This window comes from Thunnus thynnus, chromosome 8 (genome assembly GCF_963924715.1).
Source record: "Thunnus thynnus chromosome 8, fThuThy2.1, whole genome shotgun sequence".
Lineage (NCBI taxonomy): Eukaryota > Metazoa > Chordata > Actinopteri > Scombriformes > Scombridae > Thunnus > Thunnus thynnus.
The window spans coordinates 30,988,870-31,012,887 of NC_089524.1; the positions used below are offsets into that span (position 1 = coordinate 30,988,870).

General features: G+C 38.2%; 1 protein-coding gene across 4 annotated transcripts in view; it reads right to left on the reverse strand.

The window, feature by feature from the left end:
- Positions 1-24,018, reverse strand: part of LOC137188328 (inactive N-acetylated-alpha-linked acidic dipeptidase-like protein 2) — a 581,495-nt gene that overhangs the window by 180,836 nt on the left and 376,641 nt on the right. For all 4 annotated transcript variants that reach the window (XM_067597950.1, XM_067597951.1, XM_067597952.1 and 1 more), the window contains 3 exons: positions 21,469-21,561; positions 8,913-9,100; positions 7,793-7,921 (listed from right to left, as the gene is read on the reverse strand). In XM_067597950.1, coding sequence (XP_067454051.1) covers positions 7,793-7,921; positions 8,913-9,100; positions 21,469-21,561 — 410 coding nt within the window. The remainder of the gene's footprint in view (positions 1-7,792; positions 7,922-8,912; positions 9,101-21,468; positions 21,562-24,018) is intronic.

Here is a 24,018-nt window from a genome sequence, read left to right on the forward strand (position 1 = left end):
AATACTTACAGTACATGGCCTCATCAGGCCAGGCAGGCTACAAACTGCTGTTGGACAAATGCATCACACCATGGCACCTGACGAATGTCACAGCCACAAGTAATGACAGTACTCATTCTTCACCTAACACACATTTTTGTATGCATTCCCCTACTTATGTTGTGTCGCCATGATATGAAACAGTGATGGAAGGGCCACGCTGACAGTCGCATAAATACCTTCTGAGGCCGAGCAGCTTCTCCTCATGATTATGCAGATTCATGGAGCCTGCTGCAGTCACACAATGTGTTTCCTGACAATACACGAACTGTGGCAATTCAAACATATTGCCGACAGCGTACTATTTCAAACATTATGCCAAGGGTGCTGTCAAACCATCTTGGATGGCTGCGCGGCCATAAAGTCAGTGACTCATTCTGTTGATTTACTGTGAGTTTCTTTTCCACTGGTTTTATGTGAGAAAAAATATAAATTAGACAAATAAATTAGACTTCCTTGCATATTCCCTAATGTGGCTGATGTTCATATTTACCATTTACAGTGCAGTTCTGAAGCTGCCCTATTGTCATCCCCTCCTGCAGGTTTGAAAGCCTGTCATGGTGTCATAATTCAATTAAAATATCAGCCGTTATTTTTCCGGTCCTTGCATACTTTGAGAGCGAGTACAAGAGGACAATTTGTCACAGGGAATACAAATTGTGTTTGAAATACAATGTATTGGAAACATGTAAAGATTTATGGCATTTGAAATGCATTTTGTGGATGATTTAAGTTATGTACGGTTATTGTTCTAAATGAATAGCCTTTATGTGAGATTTAACAGTTTGAGGTAAGAGAGGTTTGAGTATTCAGCCCAGACTAGTACATGCTCTTACGGGTAAGTGATGGTAATTACCAAGTTACCTTTGTTCCTATATTTAGCCAGTGGCAATGAATATGTAGAATTCTGAATGTTTTCTGAGTCGCATGGAGAAAGGGGCATTTCCATAGTGTTTTCAATGTACAAATAATCCAGTTTATTGGAGAGAGGAGTTTTGTGTCTAAAAGTTTGGACTGAATGTGGGATGTGGATTTTGACTAATGAAAACAACTTAAAAGCTCTGGTGCCATAAACAAGAGGGACACTCCACTGTTCACACTGCATGGATAAAGCAAGAGTAGCAAGACAAACTACTAATCTTTGGCGGATCTTTCTATTGATCCTCCCCAGCCTACTGGTCTCAGACCTATTATAGATCTACTCCTGCCAGCTGTTACTGAATAGAAATAAAATGAAAAGACAATTGGACTGAAGTCTGGCAGTTCCTGAAAAGGGAGACATAAGAGACAACAGGATAGCTGCAGCCTAAATTTTCTCTGTGAAGAGGACAGAGGAATTGGTTTGTGATACATGTATTCATGCTTTTATAGTACAATAAATACTCAAAAATAAATACTCCAAAATATTATACAATTGCATGTTAAACACACACAGATGCCCCAAAATGGCATGTTCCTCAGTCTGAACCAGACTTTGAAAGAATAAAAAAAAAAAAAAAAAGATTGCACTGTGCTCTAATCAGCCTTGACTCACTTGAAAGGATTACAAATATGCCCATTTATTTCTGAAAAAGACTCAAAGTACTATCAACCTGCCGGACTCCATTCAGGTCAATATGGTGGAGACAGGTAGGTGTGGGAGACAAAGAGGGAGAGACAGAGTGAAACGCAATGAAGATAAAATCAGACAGAGAACAAAAAACAGGCATTTACAGAAGAATCAAACTGTAGGTGATGTGAGGAAGCACTATGGTATAAATATGTTCTTCAGAATGCATACCACGGGTCATATTTGTCACTATGGGGATGCACTATTGTGTGTATCTACAAGAGAGATGACTTATATAATAGGTAACAAATTCAGCTCTTGATTCATGGTGAAATAATCAAGAGCACCGGTGTGGCCGGTGGGAATGTGTTCCATAGCTCATCAATATTTTTGTCATCACCAGTATATGTGTTCATTATTCTGTTAACGTGTCCAAGAAATCTCTTTAACTAATTAGTCCACTGTGAACGTGTTGGTATACTGCATGAGATTAGAATGTGTTACCCTATTTAACTGTATATGCAGAAGATGAGATTGGCTCACAAAGTCATGACATCATGTAAAGTTTGCTGATGACCACATGACTCAACAGAAAGCAGAAATGGGGCCATTCAGTCATTATTAGTGGTTATGGTTGATATTTGTCCATTGAAGTAAAAAGGCTTTTTCCCAGCCGGGGGTCACCTCCCTCAAATTCCATATTTCACAGCTGATTATGTTCTAACAGATCAACAGAGTCTCTTCTATATCACAGGTTTCTATGTTAGAAATGACACAATTTTTTCAGACAGTCTTATCACTTGCAGCTCTAACTGTCCCACAGTCTAGTACATCCTTGTACATTCAAAGCTCATCAGCTTGTATTGTAAATATGTAAATATTATGTGACCATGTCATAAGTAACAGTATTAAACAACTTGATTGGTGAAAAAAACAAATGCAGGATGTAAATAATGGAAGCCGGGCATGAACACCAATTTGGGGGAAAGAAGCTGTTTGGTCTCATGTCTTTTGTTTCTTGATGTGAGAGTAAGAGTAACTTAACTTATTATATTGCAAAGTTACTGAAAGTACTTTACTTTTAAGATATCAGCCAACTTTATAGAAAAACATGACATGCAAAGTGACATGCACGTGTGTTTATTATACGAAATAACTGTACACTGTGAAAAAAATTGTGATTTTTTAATGTTCTAAGAGCCACAAATGAAATGCCGCTCTACTCCAGAAATCTCTGAAATGGATGTATCAAAACCTGACTGATAACACAGCTGTGTCTCCTAGAAAATATATTTATATATACTAATAATTTGCAAAAACAATTCCATTAGAGACACTTGGAGCACAACTTTTCCTAAATGTTAGCCAGAGTGATTTAGTAGCCTGTATCTAACCACATGTAGGAACCCCAGTGTCTGCAATCAAAGTCCTGCACTCTCTACACCAACCTCTCTACCTCTGACATTCAAATTCCACCGCACAACTTGTGTGCATAGAAAAAAATGTTACCAGTAAATTTGATCCTAACAGGATTTCCTCCATAAAATGTGTGGCAAAACCATTTAGTGGTATATAATTGTAATTTCTAGAGGACATGGTTGAGTAAGATGGCTGGGTATTTACATTAAAATCAATTACAATTTCTGTGCTGTGTAATACAAACACATCTCTCCCTAAAATAGCAAATAGCCACAGAAATAATAAGGTTTCATCAAACGTATAATTAATTTTGTGAGCTCCATTATGAACAACATAATAGGCAGTACTGAATCATGTCAGAATAACTAAAGGCATGTACTGTAAACTAAGGCCGTAGGTTTGTTTTTAACACTGGTAGGGACATTCATTTGTTGACCAGTATGCACGTTTGTGTGTGTGCACACTTGCTCAAATGTGCATACAAATACATATATGCATCGGCTTATATAACTTGCCCAAAACAGGACTTGTATTGCGTGGATTTTTTAAAATTCATTTTAAGATATTAACATTTCAGTTTCAATGTTTAAAATGGCAAGATTGTTATAATTATTGGTAGGGACATGTCCCCACTTCCATAGCCTCATCTACGCCTATGCTATAAACAACTTACCTCCCTACACAGAGCTGAGAGGGGCTTAAATCATACCGCAGTAGCCGACTAATCTCATAGAGTGCACACACAAACAGATACATGCACACACACACACACAAACAAAGAAACATGGACACAAACACACCTCTACGCAGGTCCATGACCATTTCTCGGAGGGAGGGCAGATGAAGGATTTGCCACTCTGGTCTTTTTTCAGCCTAACAATGTGCTGTCCACTGGTGACCGTTTGTTTTCAAATGGAGGTACCTGCTACTAGCCACCCACACTCCAACTGGAAACTAGACACACACATCTCTGTAACAATACCCAATTAAAGCACAAGGCTGTCTCCATTTGTTTTGTATTCTTCAAGCCACTAAAGCTCCCACTGTTTCTCTCTTTCCTCCTTTGATTCTTTTCTTCTTGCCTTATTTCTGTCCATCTGCCTCCCCACCATTGCAGAAACCCTGTAAAAAAAATATCTAGTTGTATTGTAATTGGTTCCCAAGCACCCATTCCAAAACTATCAGTGCAGCAGCATCTCGATTTGGAAGACAGGTCCCAGCAAAGTAAGATAAGTAGGAAGTATTACGGCCGCTGCGCAAACATGATTAATGACATGCTTAGACCTGTTTCTAAATATTGGGAGGTGGGGAGCGTACCTGGGGCAGCTCAAAGACTCTTGAGATGATGAATAGAGCGATAGAGCGTGCCAGAGATACAGCTGCCACCGAATGGACAATTAGGTACAACAAGACGAGACGAGAGGGTAAATAACAATTAAATACAGAGGAGGGATTCTAGCAGGATTCTAAGGTTAGTACAGAGCAGTATTGAGACATTCACTCAGACCATAGAGATTCTGTACACAATCATAAAGTCGCTACACAGAAACGTTTCAGCTTGCTACTATAGCCCCCTACAAAGACGTGAAGTTATTGTGTTTGGCCCTAAACACCTTAGAAACACATCATCTAATGATATAACTACTCTAGATGGCATTACCCTGGCCTCCAACACCACCATAAGGAATCTGGCAGTCATCTTTGATCATGATATGTCCTTTAACTCCCACATAAAACAAGTTTCAAGGACTGCCTTTTTTCACATACATTGCAGAAATCGGGCACATCCTGTCTCAAAAAGATGCAGAAAAACTAGCCTATACATTTGTTACTTCTAGGCTTCATTATTTCAATTTCTTATTATCATGCTGGTCTCTAAAGACTCTCCAGGTGGTCCAAAATCCAGCTGCAAGTGAACTGACAAAAACCAGAAAAATAGATCATATTTCTCCCATTTTGGCTTCACTGCACTGGCTCCCAGTGAAACCCAGAACAGAATTTAAAATCCTTCTCTTCACCTACAAAGCTCTTAATATTCAGGCACCATCATATCTTAAAGAGCTCATAGTACCCTATTACCCCACTAGAACACTGCGCTCCCAGAATGCAGGTTTACTTGTGGTTCCTAGAGTCTCCAAAAGTAGGATGGGAGGCAGAGCCTGCTAGAGGCAAAGACATCCCATGATGCACTAAGCTCCAAAAGTGCCCGGAGATCATTTCTGTTGTGATTTGGTGCTATATAAATAAAATTGACTTGACTTGATTTTTCAGCTCCATAATGCATTGTTCTAACGTCATTTGCTTCTTCTCAGGTTTCAAGCAACAAAGTAGTCACAATCGAAGATGCAAAAAACTGCCCTTGCTGGTCACTGATTTTAGTATAAACAGCCAGAAAAAAAACAAAACAAAAACCTTTGTCATCTGGGGACAGGACACCAACCCTAAAAATTCCCTTTGTTCTGGCTGCATTGTTTTATCCCCAAATTCAGCTTTCAGGAGCAAAGCCAGCCATTCCTGACAGAACACTATGAAATTTACAAGTGGGGTTGAGGCACTGTCAATGGAAATGGGCATATGGAGCAATATGGATGCAATTATGCGTTAGGTAGCAAGACTTCAATTGAAAAAGTGTCGAGCTGAGTGAGAAATTGTCCTCTGGCAATGAAGAGAAAGCCAATCAGATTGAAGCACACTGTATACAAGCTCCTGTAAATCCCTCTTTCCTACAGCAGTATTTACAGCAGCAGTAATGTCTCTTGGGTATTTACAACTGGTAAGAATGACGTCTGAGCATAAGGTTTATATAATCCTGATTTCTAAGAGAAGACTGTGTTGCTCCTGCTTCTACAGGCATGAAAAAGCTTACCATGAGGCCTTATAGAATGAATGAATTTAATAGATAAAGCAGAGCAGAAGCAGGGTTTCAAGTATGTGCACACATTGAGTTTTTTTTTTCCTTTTTCTGTGAAAGATATTTCATTAAAGAACAAAGAAAAAAAAGTACAAAAGAAGAAGAAGAACAATAGTAGAAGTTACTTTCTCTCTATCTCTTTTTTCCCTCCTCTCTCTTTATATGGCTTTGGCAGAGGCTGTGTGTAGCTTCATTACAGCTGAATGTCACAGGTAGACTGGGCCAATACTACTAATTAGTTAGTTTATGGCAGAGCAGAGGGGAAGAAAGGGAGCATTGCGCTGGACTATCTGACCACCCATAACCTCCTGTACATGAGCCTAGCAGGAAAATGAATCTTCCCTGAGGATGGATGACTAACCTAAAGACACATAAAAATACTGTATACCGTAACCTGAAGAGACAAAGAGAGAAGGCAGAAAAGAAGGGAGATTTTAATGAGGGAAATGAGAGAGTGGGGAGAGGCAGGGGGAGATGGATGTGTTGCTGATGAAAGAGGAGATTAAGAGGTGATAGAGGGAGAGGGAGCAAGGTGGGGAGAGAGAGATGCAGTGCTTAAGGGAGAAGAGAAAGAACAAAAATAAAGAGGGGGAGGCGGGGGAAGGAAATGAGAGTGACAATGAGGTGTGTTTTTTCAAAAGGCAAAAGTTTTCTAAGTTTAAAGAGATGGTAAAAAGTTGGGAAGAAGATATCTGCGAGGGTTGAATGTAACTGCAAAACACCCCCAGGTTGGAATAAAGAGACAGTTTGGGAGGCTGAATCATAGAGCTGCTATATGTAATCAGTAGAATGGCCATTGCAGATTGTGTGTGAATGTGAAGTGTGGGATGGGTGAGAGAGAAGTTAGTTTTATTTAGCTCATATTGGGAGTGTTATCCTCCCCCTTTCACAGAGTAGGTGACATACTTTAAAGTAGAAGTCTTCCTACTTCTTGTGATTATATTTCGCTCCTTACTGTGTTAACATACAGAGCTTTCAAATGAAAGCCGAATAGAACACAAAGAGAGCATGAGGAGGAACAAGGAGCTGGAGAGATTGAAGTGGAGAAAAATAAGGAGCATTGAAGGAGGTAGAATAACCAAAGTATGGGCGATAAAGTCGAAAGGGTTTTTCCAAGTGTGGGGGCAGCACAGCAAGGAAAATCTGGATAAGAAAATCAACTAATTGTCCCTCCAAAAATAGTAAAAAGCAGTTAACACATGTAGTAATATGAGGTCAAACTTTCTGTCAAAATTTCTATTATTTCTATATTTTTGATATCTAATTACATTATATATGATTTTGAATTGAAATACATGGCCACAAAAATGGTGACCATCCTAATATTACAGTTTTTACACTTACATTCCTATTAGATCATCACATACTGTATGATATTATAAAGCATAAAGATGTTGCTGTTTTGGTACTAAACAGAGACCAGTGTTGCAGCAGGATAAATGCTGTGGATTTCAGAGCTCATTTGAACACAGAGATTTAGATGAACTGCTAAATATGTTAAATTTTAGAATAAAGGTCAAGTGGGTGTTTTAACCTTACATAGTGCTAATAGTTGTGGTAGTAGTACTAGTAGAAGAAGCATTTATAATATTGCTACTGAGTCTTTATCTAAGATGCAGTTGTTGCTAGTCATTGCCATATTTGGGGCACATTGCATTAATAATAATAATAACATTGCTAGTTACCCTCAATATCTAAGGCATGTTGCAGTAGCAGTAGGCTACTAGAAAAGGTATTAGCAGTATCTGTACTATTGGTAGTAGCAGCAGTAGTAATATTGCTAGTTACACTGTAAATCTGCAGTGAGTTGTGCTGATGTTTGCAGCCATAGTAGTACTAGCAGTGGTAGTGCTAGCAACAGCAGTGATACTTACTCTCTGAATATCGGAGGTAAGTTGCAGTAGAGTTGGGGAGGCTGTAGCTCTGAGAGTCTCTGTCCCTCTGACTGGAGAGTTCAGACTGACATAAGCCACTGCACTGCTCTGTAGGACAACACTGTTATCCTGAAGGGCACACACACACACACACACACACACACACACACACACACACACACACACACACACACACACACACACACACACACACACACACACACACACACACACACAGAGGTTATTATCATTACATTCTCAATCCTAATCATATTGTATAACATCATCATACTCATCACATCATCATCATCATCATTATCTTAAGTCCATAAAATGTCTCCTTTCCAGTTCTTAGGATTACATTATTGTCCTTGGTACTTGTTCTTTATTGCTTGGCAATGACCTCTCCTGTTGTTGCTTGCCATGTCATTTCATCTGAATAAAACATTAGTTTAAAACCTACATTTTAATATAACCTCACAATTTTATGAAGTACAAGAATGTAGGACTGTTGCACAAACATTCTCGTCATGAGCCAGATGTGTTTTTTTTTCTAATGCTATAGGAAGGCATTGCCAGTCAAACTGAAAAGTTATGAATAATGAAAAGTCAATCATATCTGAGACCCACTGAATCAAAACAATAAAGCCTGATTGCAGCTGTGGTGGGTTGTTCTTCTATTCCTATCTCGGAGGAAAAGGAACACCCACTGCTTTGATTGGCTCCCCTCTCTCTTCTGGTAATTGTTAATCATGGCTATTTCTACTTCGATTAGAAAAATTACATAGTGCAAGATTCAGTCAAATTACATTTAGTCAGTGTTCATATGTGTTAATGAAAGCTGTTACATGGAACCGACAGTCACCTTCAAGTTATATTTCTTGTCTCTCAGTTGGCTGATAAACTACAGCAGTAGAGAAAAGACTAAGAAAGATTTCTGAAAAGATGAAGAAGAGACTTTCCGTGCCAATATTCATATAGTATGTGTAACTGTAAAGTAAACGTGTGTTGCCAGTGTCTACTTTCATTCATGGTGTTTTTCATCAGCCTCAGTTAGAAGCCTTCACCTTTGACCCCTAAGTTGACATTTAATAAAGCAGATGCTCTCATGCTTGCTGACCTTTCCCCACTCATAGGACCCGATGTTCCCCAGGGCTGAGCCTCCCCATGAGCAAAACACAGTGGTACGATCTGGCACCCATCCTCGTTTGGTCTGCTCGGTCAACGCTGCGATGAGCTGATTCATAATGGCTGAAGCCCCGCCTCCCTGGTCGCTGTCATGTTGACTGCCAACCAGCACATAGCGATCTGAAAACAAAGAGAGAAGATAATGGAACGCTCTTGTACATTTGTTTCTGTGACTTAAGTTGATTATTGCCACTGTAACATATGTATCATATTTCTTTAACCACTTATGTCCACATTTATTACACCAAAAAAAATGCAATTGTCATAACAAACAATGCGACTGTGATAGATGGATGTAAGAGGACATAGGACATTGTGTCAGAACATTTAGGTAATATTTAGTGACAAAGAAAAAAATGTTGCCCATGAAACTAACAAAGTCTTAGATGTACAGTACCAGTCAAAAGTTTGGATGCACCACTTGAATGAGAAAGTGTGTCCAAACTTTTGATTGTTACTGTGATAGCAGTGAGGATAACAAAGCTTATAGATTCGACCGTAGTGTGGATATGTCACATGTGCCATTTAACATCCAACAAATTTATATCAAGTGCTGCATGTGTTGAAACAACCTACTGTACAGTGGCTGTCTTGGATTGGTCTCAAAATATTTTGAAGCAATCTGAGCAAAGTTCAACTAACTTTTAATTCGCAAAGTGGATTTTAATATTTTCATACAATGCACTGTGTCATCCATCAACTGAAATAGATGAGACTGGCTGTCGTGTGGGAGGGTGATGGTGTCCTCCAAGACAAGACTATTATCATTATTACTATATATTGTTGTATTGTTATTATTATCATTATTATTATAATAATTATTAGCGCTCTCACTTTTTCTTTCTCCCCCTTCCTTCCCCCCCCCCGCTCTCTCACTCTCCTTTTCTCACTTTCATTCACTCTCCCCCCCTTCCCTTTTCCCTATCACCCATAATCAATCCATATTGCTTAGTTGCTCTCTACATTTATTTTCTTTTTCGTTGTGATATGATGTTGTCATTGTTTTGTTTGTTTGTTTGTTTGTCTATTTGTCTTTTATTTATTTATTTTTTTCCTTTCCACTATGTCTCGTTAACAGTATCACCAATAAAAAAAAATAAAAAAAACTGAAATAGATGAGACAATGTATTTTTTTGACATACCTCAATTGCTTACATGAACAAGGCGCTTGGACAAAATAGGATCTTAGCCTAATATACTGTATCAGTCTAAATGTTTACATGTAGCATTACTGTTTTGTATTTGATTATTGAACCTTTCATTAGCTAGTACACATTTAAATATGTCCATTCACAAGTCCATATGCACATGCAATATGGTCTCAATATGTGTCCTAAGAAATTGGATGTTTCCAGTTCTTGCCAAAGCAGATGTGCTGCCCCCACCCTGTATGAAAAGCAGTAGATGGGTGACACTGGAAACTATGATGAGGATGTTGAAGAAGCAGACTTGTACTCAGGCTTCCATGCAAAAAAAGTGGTGATGTATATTAACAAAAATATTAATAAAATAGGCAAATAACAACCAATAAAACCCACAAACTTACAGCAAACTGCCACCTATTCCCCGACCACTACAGAACAGTGACTGGTCTTTTACCCTCTCAAGGGCAATCCGCACAGAACATAGAAAGCATTTTTAAAAGCATTTTTGATGTCTGACTCACACAACAGAAATGCTTCCATTTTATCAGATGTATCAATCCACACTTCTGAGACACGGTTGGAGACACATGCGTGAGATGTTTTTCACCTGGAGACCCCTTGCATTTTTTTTTTTTTTTCTCCTCTGGCATGCTTAGTGAAGCGTTATCTCCACAGACAGCTGTTGAAATCACACAATCACCTGCAGTTTTTATGTTCTGAACTTGGTACATGGTATCTGTAATGATTGATCATTCATCTCGCTTTTAATGTGGATTCCCAATCAGCCTCACCTCAATGGAACCTACCATCTCCTTGGGTTACCATAAAGTGAACTAGAACAATACAATGCTTTCAAAGAAAACACAAAAAGTAGTACAAAGCATTTAATATAAGATTCCTCTGTAACCGTCTCACCCTTCCTTTTCACAACTTGTCAGTGCCCAGTTCTCACTGCTAATTACACACACCTGTTTTCTCTAGCACTGATCATCTGCACCAACACACACAAAAACAGGAAAACAGGGACTTAGTGAAAAGGAAGGGAGGCAGCCTTTTCACAGCAGAATCTCATATGACCAAGGACATCACCTCTATATTGAAAAAAAATGTCCATAATCGTTTTAGGCTTTAGTTGCCTAATAAATAATCAATTTAAAGGATAGATTTGGGTTTTTTCAAGTCTGTCTTAACACGAAGCTGACCTGCCATCATGTATAAGGAAATGGGTCTTGATTGCTGTAACAATTCCTACTCTCCACACTGACCCTGAAGCTATTCTCTCGTAATATGACTACACTGTAAGAAATGGGGGCCAAAATCCACAGCAAAAATGCATTCCAAAGTTCGGCTGAAGCTAAGATGAGGCTTCAGCAGTCAGAGTTATACTGAGTTGGTCTCACCAAATCTGGTGTGTTGTGAAAGAAACAAGTGAAAAATCGGGAAAAAAATGCATTCCAGATATTTCCTTTGAGAGATCCTTAAAGGACTAAGTTGTGGCTAATAGCTGGCAAAATGGACATAAATACACCATTTGCAAGGCTCAGTAGAAGAAAGGCTGTGAGAAAATGTCACCAGTTGAGCTGACAACAGTTGTTGAGATGGTGAGTGTATTTACCGCAGTGTGTGGTTCACTTTGTAATGTGTGTAAAAAGCTGCTTCAGGCAACAGATTTATACGCGACTACTAGAATGAATCTATCTACTGCAGGTTGGCCAGAGAAACAAAAAGAGGAAATTTTGTTTCAAATTGGCTTCAACTTTGGAATATACTGACTCAATTTAGCTAACTGAGGCTGCTGAAGCATCATATTAGCTTCATATGAACTTTGGAATGCATTTTTGCACACCGTCAGGGCTGTGGATTATGGCCCCCATTTCTTACAGTGTAATATAGATTAGCTTCAGGGAGAATAGCCACAGGGCCAGTATGGAGAGTAGGAACTGTTACAGTGACCAAGACCCATTTCAACATATATACTGGCACATCAGTATTGAATTAAGACAGAGTTGAAAAAACGTGAACCAATCCTTTAAAGTGGATCCCAGCTGCATTTGGAAGGAATGTAAAATATGAAGTCAACGAGAAGCGCAAGGGGAGAAGTGTGGGGATATTCATGAAATAAATAAGTCCCAGTCCATACAGTATTAAATGAAACACAAAAATAGTCATCGTAGAAAAAAGTAAGACCCCTCCCTTTATTGTGTGCTGTGATGGCTTCATGTGGCAGTGAAAGACAACTGTATGTACTGTATACTGTTTTTCATTGCATTTTCCGCTGCATTGTATAATAATTTTATCTGTATAGCACTTTTAGAGTAAGGAGCACAATCACAGATATACAGTAGAAACAACAGGGAGGGGTTAGTAACTCCCTCTACATCATCAAGCCACCATTTCAGGCCTGCCCAAAAAATCCTCAACACAGAAATGGTGAAAAACAGTTCAATGCTCTAACTCCACAGTTCAGTACTACATAGTTCACAGTCTTTTCACATCTTTTCAGCAATTATTTTCTAACAGGTATAATGTGTTTAAAACAAATCTCTGATTTTCCTTTACACAGACCTTTAAGACTTTTAAACTCAGAAACCTTGGAATTTCAATGTCGTACATATTTTTTTGCTATTGTAAGGTGATTTGTATGATCTGAATGATTTCCTATATTTGAAAAGGAGTTGGTATCACCCAGTGACCTGATGATTTTTTTTCTCTGGTTTGAGATCTTTGAATCAGTTTTACACTGTTGCATTTAACTGCAGAGACACATCTGAACAATGAAGTATTAATTTCTAATATCATGTGCTGTAGATACTGTTGATTTGTGGTCTGGCAAGTCTTTAAAGATGACATTTTTTTCCTCTTTCTTTGAATTAATCACCATCCCAGATGCTGTGAAAAGCAGAAATTTGAGATTTAATATTTACTTTATAGAGACCATTGTATCAAGACCAACGAGAAGATGTGAACAGAGTATAAGAGTGAATAGTGAATTGAGATTTATAAAACGAAAATTTATGATACTATAACTCAGTGAAGGTATCCCAAAATGGTATTCAAATACAGTGTGTAATGGTTCTCCAAGGAAACACATTCACACACAGAGACGCATACAAACATGAATGCTCCAGGCTTCTTTGTATGCCTTGCATTTTTTCTACAGAGACAGAGTGTTGAGTATGGACGCACAAAGCAGCTTCCTGCAGGCGGAGAGAAGAAAAGAGCAAACCTCATCACTCCAACACAGAGTGCTGATGACTGTATGTCTGAGAAAAGAGGTGCTTTGAGAAGCCTGCTAGCTTAGCCTGAGAATCTGACAACATAGTGTTGGGTAACTCACATAAACAACCATTACTGTAAAGTGCTTCAAATCAGTCATATGTGAAAGTGCAATTTTTTTATATTTTAATTTAATTATATATATTTTTCACAGGTATGTTTATAGTTCAGAGAGGATTAAACACTGAAGGTTAAAGGACCAGTGTGTAGAATTTAGTGGCATCTAGCAGTAAGGTTGCAGATTGCAACAAACTGAATACCACCACAATAGCTGTAAGACAAACAAACATCACCTTCAGCAACATTTCGTCACCCTCAAGTGTAATATTGCCATTAGACACCATTTACCAACAAAATAAAAGCTTTGAGCACATTCTAAATATCTAGTTGACCAATCAGATTGTATAATTATAAATATGTGTTGTATAATTTTAGTTAATTTAGGAATGTTTTAAACTAAAATTCTGGCCAATTCTTACATATTATACCTTTAATGACTGACCCAAACATATGCAAACACAAACCCACTGAGGAAAAATTCCACAAGTTTAACTGGAATCCAGGGGTGGGGCAAAAATATTGGGGTTTCAGGCTGAATTTTTGGGGAAGTGTGTTTAAAATGATGCACAACCATTGATAATATTTTACATTTGATGGAATAGTGTAACAATAAAAAAATACAGTAGGCCTATTTAGTTTTTTTAGTTTTAGAGAGAGGGACAGAGTTCCGCCAGTTGCAGGCTGATATACAGTGAAGAAGTAACTGACAACAGACAAGACACACTTCTGTGGGGGTTTCATGTGGGTGTGAAAGTTGGGTGACGACACTATGATGTGTCTAGGATCCCCTTTGTCATTGGTTCCCTTCTGTTACTGTGTGTTACTTGGCTGAATAAAACATCCACTTTCACTTGCTTTTGTAATTTGGTCATACAAAACATTGCAAACAGGATAGTAAGATTAAAAAAAACTTAATTTGCCTGTTATCTCTCACATTCCCAAACACATCATTAGCATTTCAGTGTACTTTGAGTATCCAAACCTATTGATCTGTGTTCAACTTGTTTGATAACAGGATAAACAAATATACAATGCATTGTGTGCCCCCTCAAAAATATCAAATGCCCATCCTATTAATTTGCTCTATTGCCGGATCTGAACATGTATATATAACAAATATAGAGTTATATGCAGTGATCCCCCCGCAGCTGTGTCTCCCCATTGAAAGAGAGAAGCTGTGCGCATTCATGCAGGAGGCACAGCAGCGAAACATCATTGAGTATTTAAATCTCCAGACACGCAAACATGATGTCAAACAGTAGCTAGGTGTGAATGTAGTAGGTGTTTGAGAGGGGAGGCTCTAAAATATTTTTTATCTACATATGGGGGGCCCTGCAGAAAAAGTTTGGGAACCTTTTCTTTCAAATAAGTGTCAATAAACCAGATTAAATGTTGTTTCTGGAATATGATAAAGAAATGCATTCCAATAATTTTAATGGAATCTAATTTCTTTTAATTGAAGTTATTGCAAAACAGCAACTACAGTTAGATTATTATGGTGACAAATGTATGGAGATCACTATTTTTCCTCATTGTGAAGAAATGCCATGAAAAGACCCAAAACAACAACTAATTGATCTATTAAGTATTTTGTGTGTATCCAAAGCCTGATAAATCATATTCCTCTGTGTCATAGAGCTCCGATGTTGTCCAAATCTATTAAAAACACATCAGGGAGCCACAGCGCTGCAGTGGGTGACGTGTTCCTTCATTACAATGCACAATGGCACTGTTGTTTATTTTGAGTCACTCCCACATACACCATCATCATGGTGCTGTAAATAACTCATCAACCTGCAGCTTAATTACCTTGCAAGGCAGCTGGATTCATGAGATCACACCAGAATCCATCTCGTCAGGCTTCCAGTTATGCACGTGTGGTTCAGGCTGATCAGTGTAGGTGTGACGATGATAGACAGATGGTTCATCCAATCACCTTCCAAGTATGTTTTGAAAGTGCCTGCCCTTTTCCAAACAGTTTCCAAGGACGACTTCTCAGATGGTTTGGTGTAACAAACCATTTGGTGTGTAAGATTAGCTTAAAATAGTCCCCAACCAAAAATGGAGATGACAAAGTGGTTGTGTTCCTGCTGCTTTTTTAATAACCATTTTATCTCTCCATCTAATGGTTCAGTGCAATGATATCGAAAGTATTAAATCACTCTACATCGATGGAATTCTCACCACAATTTGACAAGTTAGGTATTAAATTTACCTTAGCTCCATCTTGAGAAATCTTAAAGACTATTTGGCATTATTGTTTTCTTTACTGGATAGAGTAGAGCCAGACAAGAAGCACACATCTGGAATATTTTCTTTTACCAGACCCCTGAGCGACAGGAACTGTCCTAAATAATTCCGTTTTTGCAGCTCTATATTAATAAGATTTCTTTGGTCAGCTGATCCTCTGATTGCAATATTTGGGATGTCTGGTGAGACTAACCACATAACTGGAGTGGAATACACCATTGCAATCTTTGTAACACTGTGTAGGTTTATTGTAATGAACTGGAAAAGCTCACAGCCTCCTAGTCACTCTGTGGTCGAGGGAAGTGAACCATCACCTCAAATTAAAGAAGCTTAGCTATGCACTTTGTGGTTCCCCTGGAAAAAAAGGCAGACTTTTCTACTTTTCTGAATTATGCTACTACAAGGCTCTAAACTTTCTGTTCTGTCAACGGTTATTAAGGATTTACATCCTCAGTGGGATGCAATGGGCTTGGGGCCACAGACTGTGCTGGAAAGTCAGAAGTTTTATCCTTTAAAAGCAGTCTGCGACATTTGTTATATTTTCCACCACTCTTAGTGAACTTAATAAATATACACAAAGTTGGATGTAAAAAAGCAATCTGATGTTAGTCAGGCGCACATGAAAAAAGTGTTTTTCTCTGTAAAAATTAGATTGGCAGTGACTGGGGGAATCTAGTCTTGTAAGTGAAACTAACTGATGTTGGCAAGCTAATTTTAAGCTAATGTTTTACATCTCTTCATTCTTTATAATTCAGAGCTTCATGTCAAATTTGATACGTACACATTTCATTGATTCCCTGTTAAGAATTCAGTTGGATTTCTTCAGGAATTGTTCATGTTTGTGCAACTTCAGATCTTTAGTTGAGAGGAAAGGTTATGTCTCTTCTACCAATTTCAGTGTCACTCCTTCCTCCTCTGCTTCTTTAGCTCTTCCGGAGCTAAAAAGAGGACCATACAGGTGGGAGTATGTGAGGCTGATGTGTGCTGCTATATAAGGATGGTGAATGATACAGAAGCAGACTGATACTTAAGATGTTTTATCAAAGTCCTGAATGGTACATGAAAGTATAAAGTGCTCAGTGCTCAGTGTTTAGACTATTTCTGAATGGCCTCATTCAAAACCTTTCATCATAAAGAGGAGTAAAACATAATGAATGATACAAATGTGGATAATTGTACACATTTTTGGACAGTCTCTCCTTGAATGCATTCATGGTGTTGCAAATGTCTGTACACGCAAAAAGACACAGAAGCATTTGTGTATTTGCCTTCTTTTTCACCTCTGCACATCTGGTTAATCACTCTGTAAAAGTACACAGTTTGTTGGATTGTCTGTTCAGGAAAGTTACAAAAATTTTGAATGCAGCTCTCCGATGGACCTTTTTCACAGAGGATATTTTGACTTGTCATAGCAGTAAAAGCACAGGTGGAACTGATAACAACAATGGCTCCATTCCATTAAGTGTCATTCCAGTGAACCAGCATGCATGATAGTAAGCTTCTGATACTGGCTAATCTAAATGGAATGGACTTGTTATTAATGTTACTGATTACACCTGTGTGTTTCGTTTCTTTCTGAGGTCAGAAAGGTGTTGAGGGAGAGTTTCAGATGCTGTTTGACGATCCAACAAGGACTTCCTTTGAAGCACACTGAGGCAAACTTATTCAAGCAACTGCTGTCATGCTAATAAATCGATGAAACACTTTTTTTCTCATCATAGAACAGTTGCTGTATTTCATATTGTCTCAGCAACCTCCTCCCATAAAGATCACTGAGGTTTTTCAAATTTGGTTTACAAAGGGTGATGAATGTTTCTCAGCTTGTGTGGTAAAAGACTGTACTGTGCTGCTATAGAGGCAACCATATCAAGACTAACAAGGGGAAGCCAGGTAAAGCTAGCATCTCTTAATGAGTCAATGCCTGCCTCTGCAATTCTGAAATCCTGATCAGGATACTGGAAAAATGAATGAATGAATAAATAAACAAATCAATAAAATAAAAAATATATATATATACAGTATATTGGCAAGACAACCCACCAGACATTTCTGAACCTGCTCTATACAGCATATGTATGATCTTACATTTACAATCATATTCCTTTGCAAAGGACAATTAAGGTATCAACAACCCTGCCATGGGACATGTAGTATTCATGTGCCAGCCCAACTACAAGGCTGCTTTTTGTTTCGCATTGTCCCTTCATATAAGCAAACAGCATCTGCATTTTCAACATTTTATTGTTATTCCCTTGCTCATACAGCAATAAAGTAAAAAAAAAAAAAAAAAAAAAAGTAGAAGTAATTTATGTCATTTCAGCAATATTTGCATATAGCAATGCAGATTAATTCAAAATGACCCTCTGTATTATTGTGGGCTGTATGACTCAAAACCTTTATGAACACGCATGAATATTCATTCTGTTTAGGGTGGAGATAAATGAGCACGGATCAGACATATGATCAAACGCCAACAAGCAGTTAAAGCGTCGCTCCTTCCAGAGATTTGTGGCTCATATTATCTGCTTTAGTGGCCCATTATGGCTGGCTAATATCACACTGTAAATCAGCAAGGTAATTTTCCACCAGTGACTGGGCAGGACAGGTACAGTAGTGGACGCATTGCTACGAGTGGAGGAGGAGGGAGGGTGGGTGGGGAGGATAGCTGTGGGGGTGAGGCGAGGACAAGATAAAGGGACTTCTCTGCAGAATGACGATTAAAAAAAGGATGAGGGCAGATCAGCTAAGGAGAGGCGTCTGGGTTGCTTTTTAAACATTAAAAGGACATAATCTTCACATCTTCATATGTTGTTATGAAGATGACCCGAGCTGATACAGAGCTGTGATGGGGGGGAGACATACGAAGGGAGACAGACAGGAGATGGAGACAGTGGGAGAGGAAAGCGAGAAAAATTCATACAATCAGAGACAAAGAGAAAATGAACACATTTAAAATATATTTCAAGTATCCCATTCTGTTGATTGGTGAATCAGATGTTTTTATGTTTATGTAACTCACTATGTACATCCTTGACATTGTTTAAACGCTACTAATTCATATACATGATATATTTAGATTAACAAGAGATCAGTTGACATGTTTTTGTGAAAGGGCTGCTTGTAGTAACTCTGCATTTCTACAGAGCTCTTTTAGCTTGTCATTTTGTATTCACAGTACGGACCTCGAACTCTGCTCTACCAGTCTCCTCTCTAGCTGCAGCAGCAGCAGCTGTGTTCAGTGAAAAATCTCTGGTAAACCCACTGTGTGCTTCTTTTTATTGGTTTTGTTTTGTTAACAAATATCCTTTTTTTTTCAATTCGTATATTGTTGCTGACAAGGGGTGTGTGTGTGTGTGTGTGTGTGTGTGTGTGTGTGTGTGTGTGTGTAGTCCAGGTATTCCTCAAGTTGTAGGGACTCAACTCCCTTCTGGAGACAAAAAGCAAGTCCCCTGAACGTAAATCATTAATTTTAGGGTGAAGACTCGCTTTAAAGTTCAGGTTAGTATAGTTAAGGTTAAGGTTAGGGTTAGTCATGTTGTGGTTATGGTTAAGATTACGATAAGATCCTAGGAAATTAATGTAAGTCAATGTCATGTTCTCTGTAGTGATGGAAACGGTGTAATACCAGCTTTGACTGTCTTTTCAGTGGTTTGTGTCTTTTAGTGCTACTTAGTGTTATTTTTTTGTGTGTCACATGATCTAAATAGTGTTGCTGTTCCAGTTCTGGCAGAGGTACTGGTAGTGTTGGAGTGCACATGAACATGTTGAAAGTGTGTGTGTGTGTTTAACTTTGTATTATGTGTGGTGTGTGAGTTTGTTTGGTGCTATTCTGTCACTCTCCATATGACTGAATTGTGACATGCCACAGGACTGCAGATGAAAATGAGCTTTAAGCTAACTGTGATACAATACATCAAATGGTAACATTTATGTTTAATATTGTACAAGGTCCCTTACAAATAAGATCAATAAATACATTTTGGGTATGTAGGGCTTTTGGGTATGTAGAAATGCACTTTTTTGCCATCCCTTCAGCCATAACAACTTGTGATAATTTGATCATTTATTAGAATTGGTATTTCTCAGGTAGGGTTGGTTCTTCTGTGCCTGGGTGGCTTGAAAAATCAAGTTTGACACCACAAACAGGTTTTAAGTTTGTCTTAAAATCAAACTACAAGCCCCTCAGTCACTACACGCATGCACACACAAGCACATGCCAACACACACACATAAAGCTTGAAGACACAAACATGCACATACCAAACTGTCTAACTAGGTTTTTCTTATAAGGCAAACTGGGCAGTCCTGGCTGAAGTCATCAGCACATTAATGTGGCTCAGAATTTGTTTTGTATTTCATTATATTTGATGTATTGAATGAAGTGGTACAAATAGTTCCTGTAATTTGTTCCTGTTCCAGTGAAAGAATAGATTTTTTCAATTCATACACATCTGGGTCCTGTTGAATGAAAAGAAACTATATTGAGATACTGAGAAAACAGAAATGTGGAAAATTAATTACTGTGTTAAAGCAAATTCTAAACCTAACTCAAAACTAGGACAGGCCTTCTTTAGAATTGGATGTAGCTGAAGGCAACAAAATCACCCTACGAGCAGCTTTAAAGCTCACTAATTAACAAGGTATATCTTATTTGTTTAATTTGTACAAAAACTGAAGTGTAAAAATGCGGTTTCATGGGGGGGGTTATGCTGTCTCTTGGCTGAGAGCAGTAACTTTCTGGAGTCTCTGCCTAACGTTGCCTGATAACTGCTCCCAGAGCCAGGCTAGCTGTTTCCCTCTGTTTCTATTACTTGTGTTAAGCTAAGCTAACTTGCTGCTTGCCGTAGCCAGTATATCACAGACAGACAGTAACTTAATTAAAATATAACAACTCATATGTATGTTGTATCATGACAAAATAAGAAATGACCTGGATAAAATAGCAGTCTCTTTGGTATTCTACAGCATACGGGCAGCAGATCAGTATATATGGGATGTGTCGAGGACAGTGAGTCTGTACAAGAGCTGGTATCAGTATCAGCAGTCGAGTTGAGTCTAGTATACAGGTTTTTAATACTAAACGGTCTCAGCACAGCAGCGAGGTGAGTACATACAGCTACTACAGTCATTCACCATCTGCACTGCTTAAAGCAGCTAAATGTTGTCACATAGCACTCAAGTTAGCTTTTAATACGGTTTAAGGTTGTACTGTTTCTATTTTCATCTCTGGCAGCTTTTCTGGTAACATATAAAGATGAGTAGGTGGGATAAAGTGAGGGCTTTTATTAGTATCTTAGTAACTTCAGAGTGCAGAGGCAGTACGTACCAGTACAGACCCACAAAAGAATCAGCGCTTTGGATTTGTTTGTTCATTTCATGCCAGCACTAGTGTGTTACTGCAGAGTAGAGTGACATGCATAAACAAGCTAACAGCACCTTTTTTGCTAACCTTGCAATATACAACAACTAACTCCTGTAACCATGGTAACTGTACACATCACATTTGCCAACAGCAATGATGAGAACACATAAAATTTAAAAACGTATGACAGACTCAACAGACCAAATCTTAATGAAAATTTGAAATTTGTGTGATAAAATCCAGATATTTTTTTTTGATCTTAAAACTAAAACTAAATCAGGTGCCAAAATGAGCGCTGGTTTTGAGCAACCAGCAGAAGGAATACAGGACATGCTGGATATTTTCTTCCATCACTGCTCAATTAATTATTTTGCTTGAAGAAAAAACAAACAAACCTGGGTTCCTTCTTCCTTTCAGGTATCCCACAACATTGTAGATTTTCTTGTAGGACAACTGGCTCCCAACAGTCAGAGTAATCTTTTTTCGTTCTAGGAAAAACAAAAAGACAAAAATGACGATTAGCAACAGTGATAAAAATCAAACAAACCTTTGTGAAATTCCTTGTAAGTGATTTCAAACATGATCCTAATATAGACCAGCCTTGGCCAATTTAAGCAATATTGCGATTATACAACATTTACCAACAAAATAAAAGATATAAACAAAATTTATTCATATTGTGAGGCAGTTCGCTCTAAAAATAAAAAACTTTTTGCTTGTGTTATCTCTGTTTCCATGGAAATACATGAGGTATGACTAATACCTGGAAAACAATCACTCACATCAGTAGAATCCTATGTAATAAAACCTGGTTAACTACTCCAGCAAGTAGGCCGACCCTTAGTAACAACCTAGCAACAGAGACGATTTCTAGTCCCTGTTGAGTCAGCTAGCCAACTTCAGCTAATGCTTTCTAGAGAGAGGGATTTCCCAAACTGAATAAATACCACACATATAAACACAAAACTGCTTTGCTAGCTCAATCTCGTTGTAACTAAGATATCCACTGAAAAAAATAATTTTTCCAGATTTAGCTACTTTGTCTGCAAACTTCATAGACATTTTTAAGCTAGTAGCGCCGTAGCACCAACACAGCTGAGGGAGGATGCCAGAGTGGAAGTTGAGATATACTCTCATCTGAAGGGAAAATGGTTACGTTTTGCTGTGTATGGGGGTGCCGGGTAATGATTAAGAGTGAGGAAGGGTTCGGGGTTTGTGTGTGTGTGACTGTGTGTGTGTTTAACTTGTCCCACAGTCTCAGAGTTCAGTCCACTTGGCAAAGGGTCTGTTTTGTTTTCTCCACAACCCCAAACCAGTTCAGTTCAATCCAGTTTCACAAACATAAAAGTAAGACAACTCAAAACTCCGCTCCAGGTTTTCACCGCAGATCCCCACAAAACAAAACAAAACAAAAAAAACCAAAAGCAACTAGCAAAGCAACACATGACATACAAAAACCCCAGCAGAAATGTCAGACAGGTTGGACCACCATGTTTAACTATATATATTCAAACGTTACAGTTACGGCTGAACATGACAACAGAAAAAAACAAGTTTGCCAAGTTTACATATCTCCACAATTCAAATCAACCACCAGTCGTCTACCCAAAAGTGACTGTTTTTAGCGCGATGTCATGGTCTGTAATTCTAATGAATGACGGAGTAATATTCTTAGTGATGAGGCTTTTTTCATTTGAGCACGGCTAGGTGTGCTGTCATGCTGATTTGAGCACGTTCTAAATGTCTAGTTGACCAATCAGATTGCTTGGTTGGAACTACCTGTTGTATAATTTACATTGTAATGCGAGATGCTGAATGACACACAGTCTGAGTTTGTCCCCATTGTGATAAGACAGCAGTATAATGAACACGCATTGTATTAGTTAACGCCCAGAGAGAGGATGTAAATGAGAAACAGCATGGCTCGCCGGCTCTGTCAAACATGCTGTTGGGGAAATAAAGTTTACAAGTTACCAAGCTGCTGCATATATTGAAGCATACCAGAACTGGGAAATAAACAAACTGAAATCAAAAAAGTGGTGGTGAGCAATTTCAAAGTCATCCATGATGTGTGATTGCTCATGTTAGAAACATCCGCTTCAGAGGTGGACAGGAAAAATAAAACAATCTGCCAGAATAATCAGTAGGCCAGTTTTAGGCAGCATTAACAGAATTATCCACTCTATCAAACACTTTGAACAATAAACTATTAAATATTTTTTTGCCAAGCATATGTTAACCCTGACACTCTGTTCCTACACAGATTAGTCATAAGAATGACTGCTTCAATATTATAGGAAAAAAAAAAATTCTATGAAGCACATTCTGCAGATACATCCAGCAGATGCGTTTAATATTTAATATAAATGTTTCTTTGTTATGTTGATTAAAAAATCTTGTTGGCATGACTTTTCCTACAAAACCTATTTGCTAAATTAAGTTGAAAATGAATGGAATTTTTAAGAAAGACAAAGGAAAGAAAAAGTATAGAAGAAGAAATATGTTTTGTCCAATATAGATTTTGCTCTATGTTGTCATGTTAGGATTGATGCTGCAAACTGATCGACTAGATGAGCCAACACAATCAAACAGGAAAGTCCATGTACAAGTAAAAACTCTCTCTCTCTCTCTCACACACACACACACACACACACACACACACACACACACACACACACACACACTATTTCATTCTGTCAAATCTTCTGTCTCTTCTGTTCTATCTCTCAAGGAATAATTGGAGTATGTCAAGTGGATGAGACTTGATTGAGAGCTCTTCTCACACACACACACACACACACACACACACACACACACATAAACATGCATGCATAAGCTAATTTCTAAGAGGAAACCACTCTTCATAAGTGCACATGCTTTGCTTCGATTTAATTTTTTTAACATTTATTTTATTCCAATGACAGTGATGCAGTAGTAAGTAGATG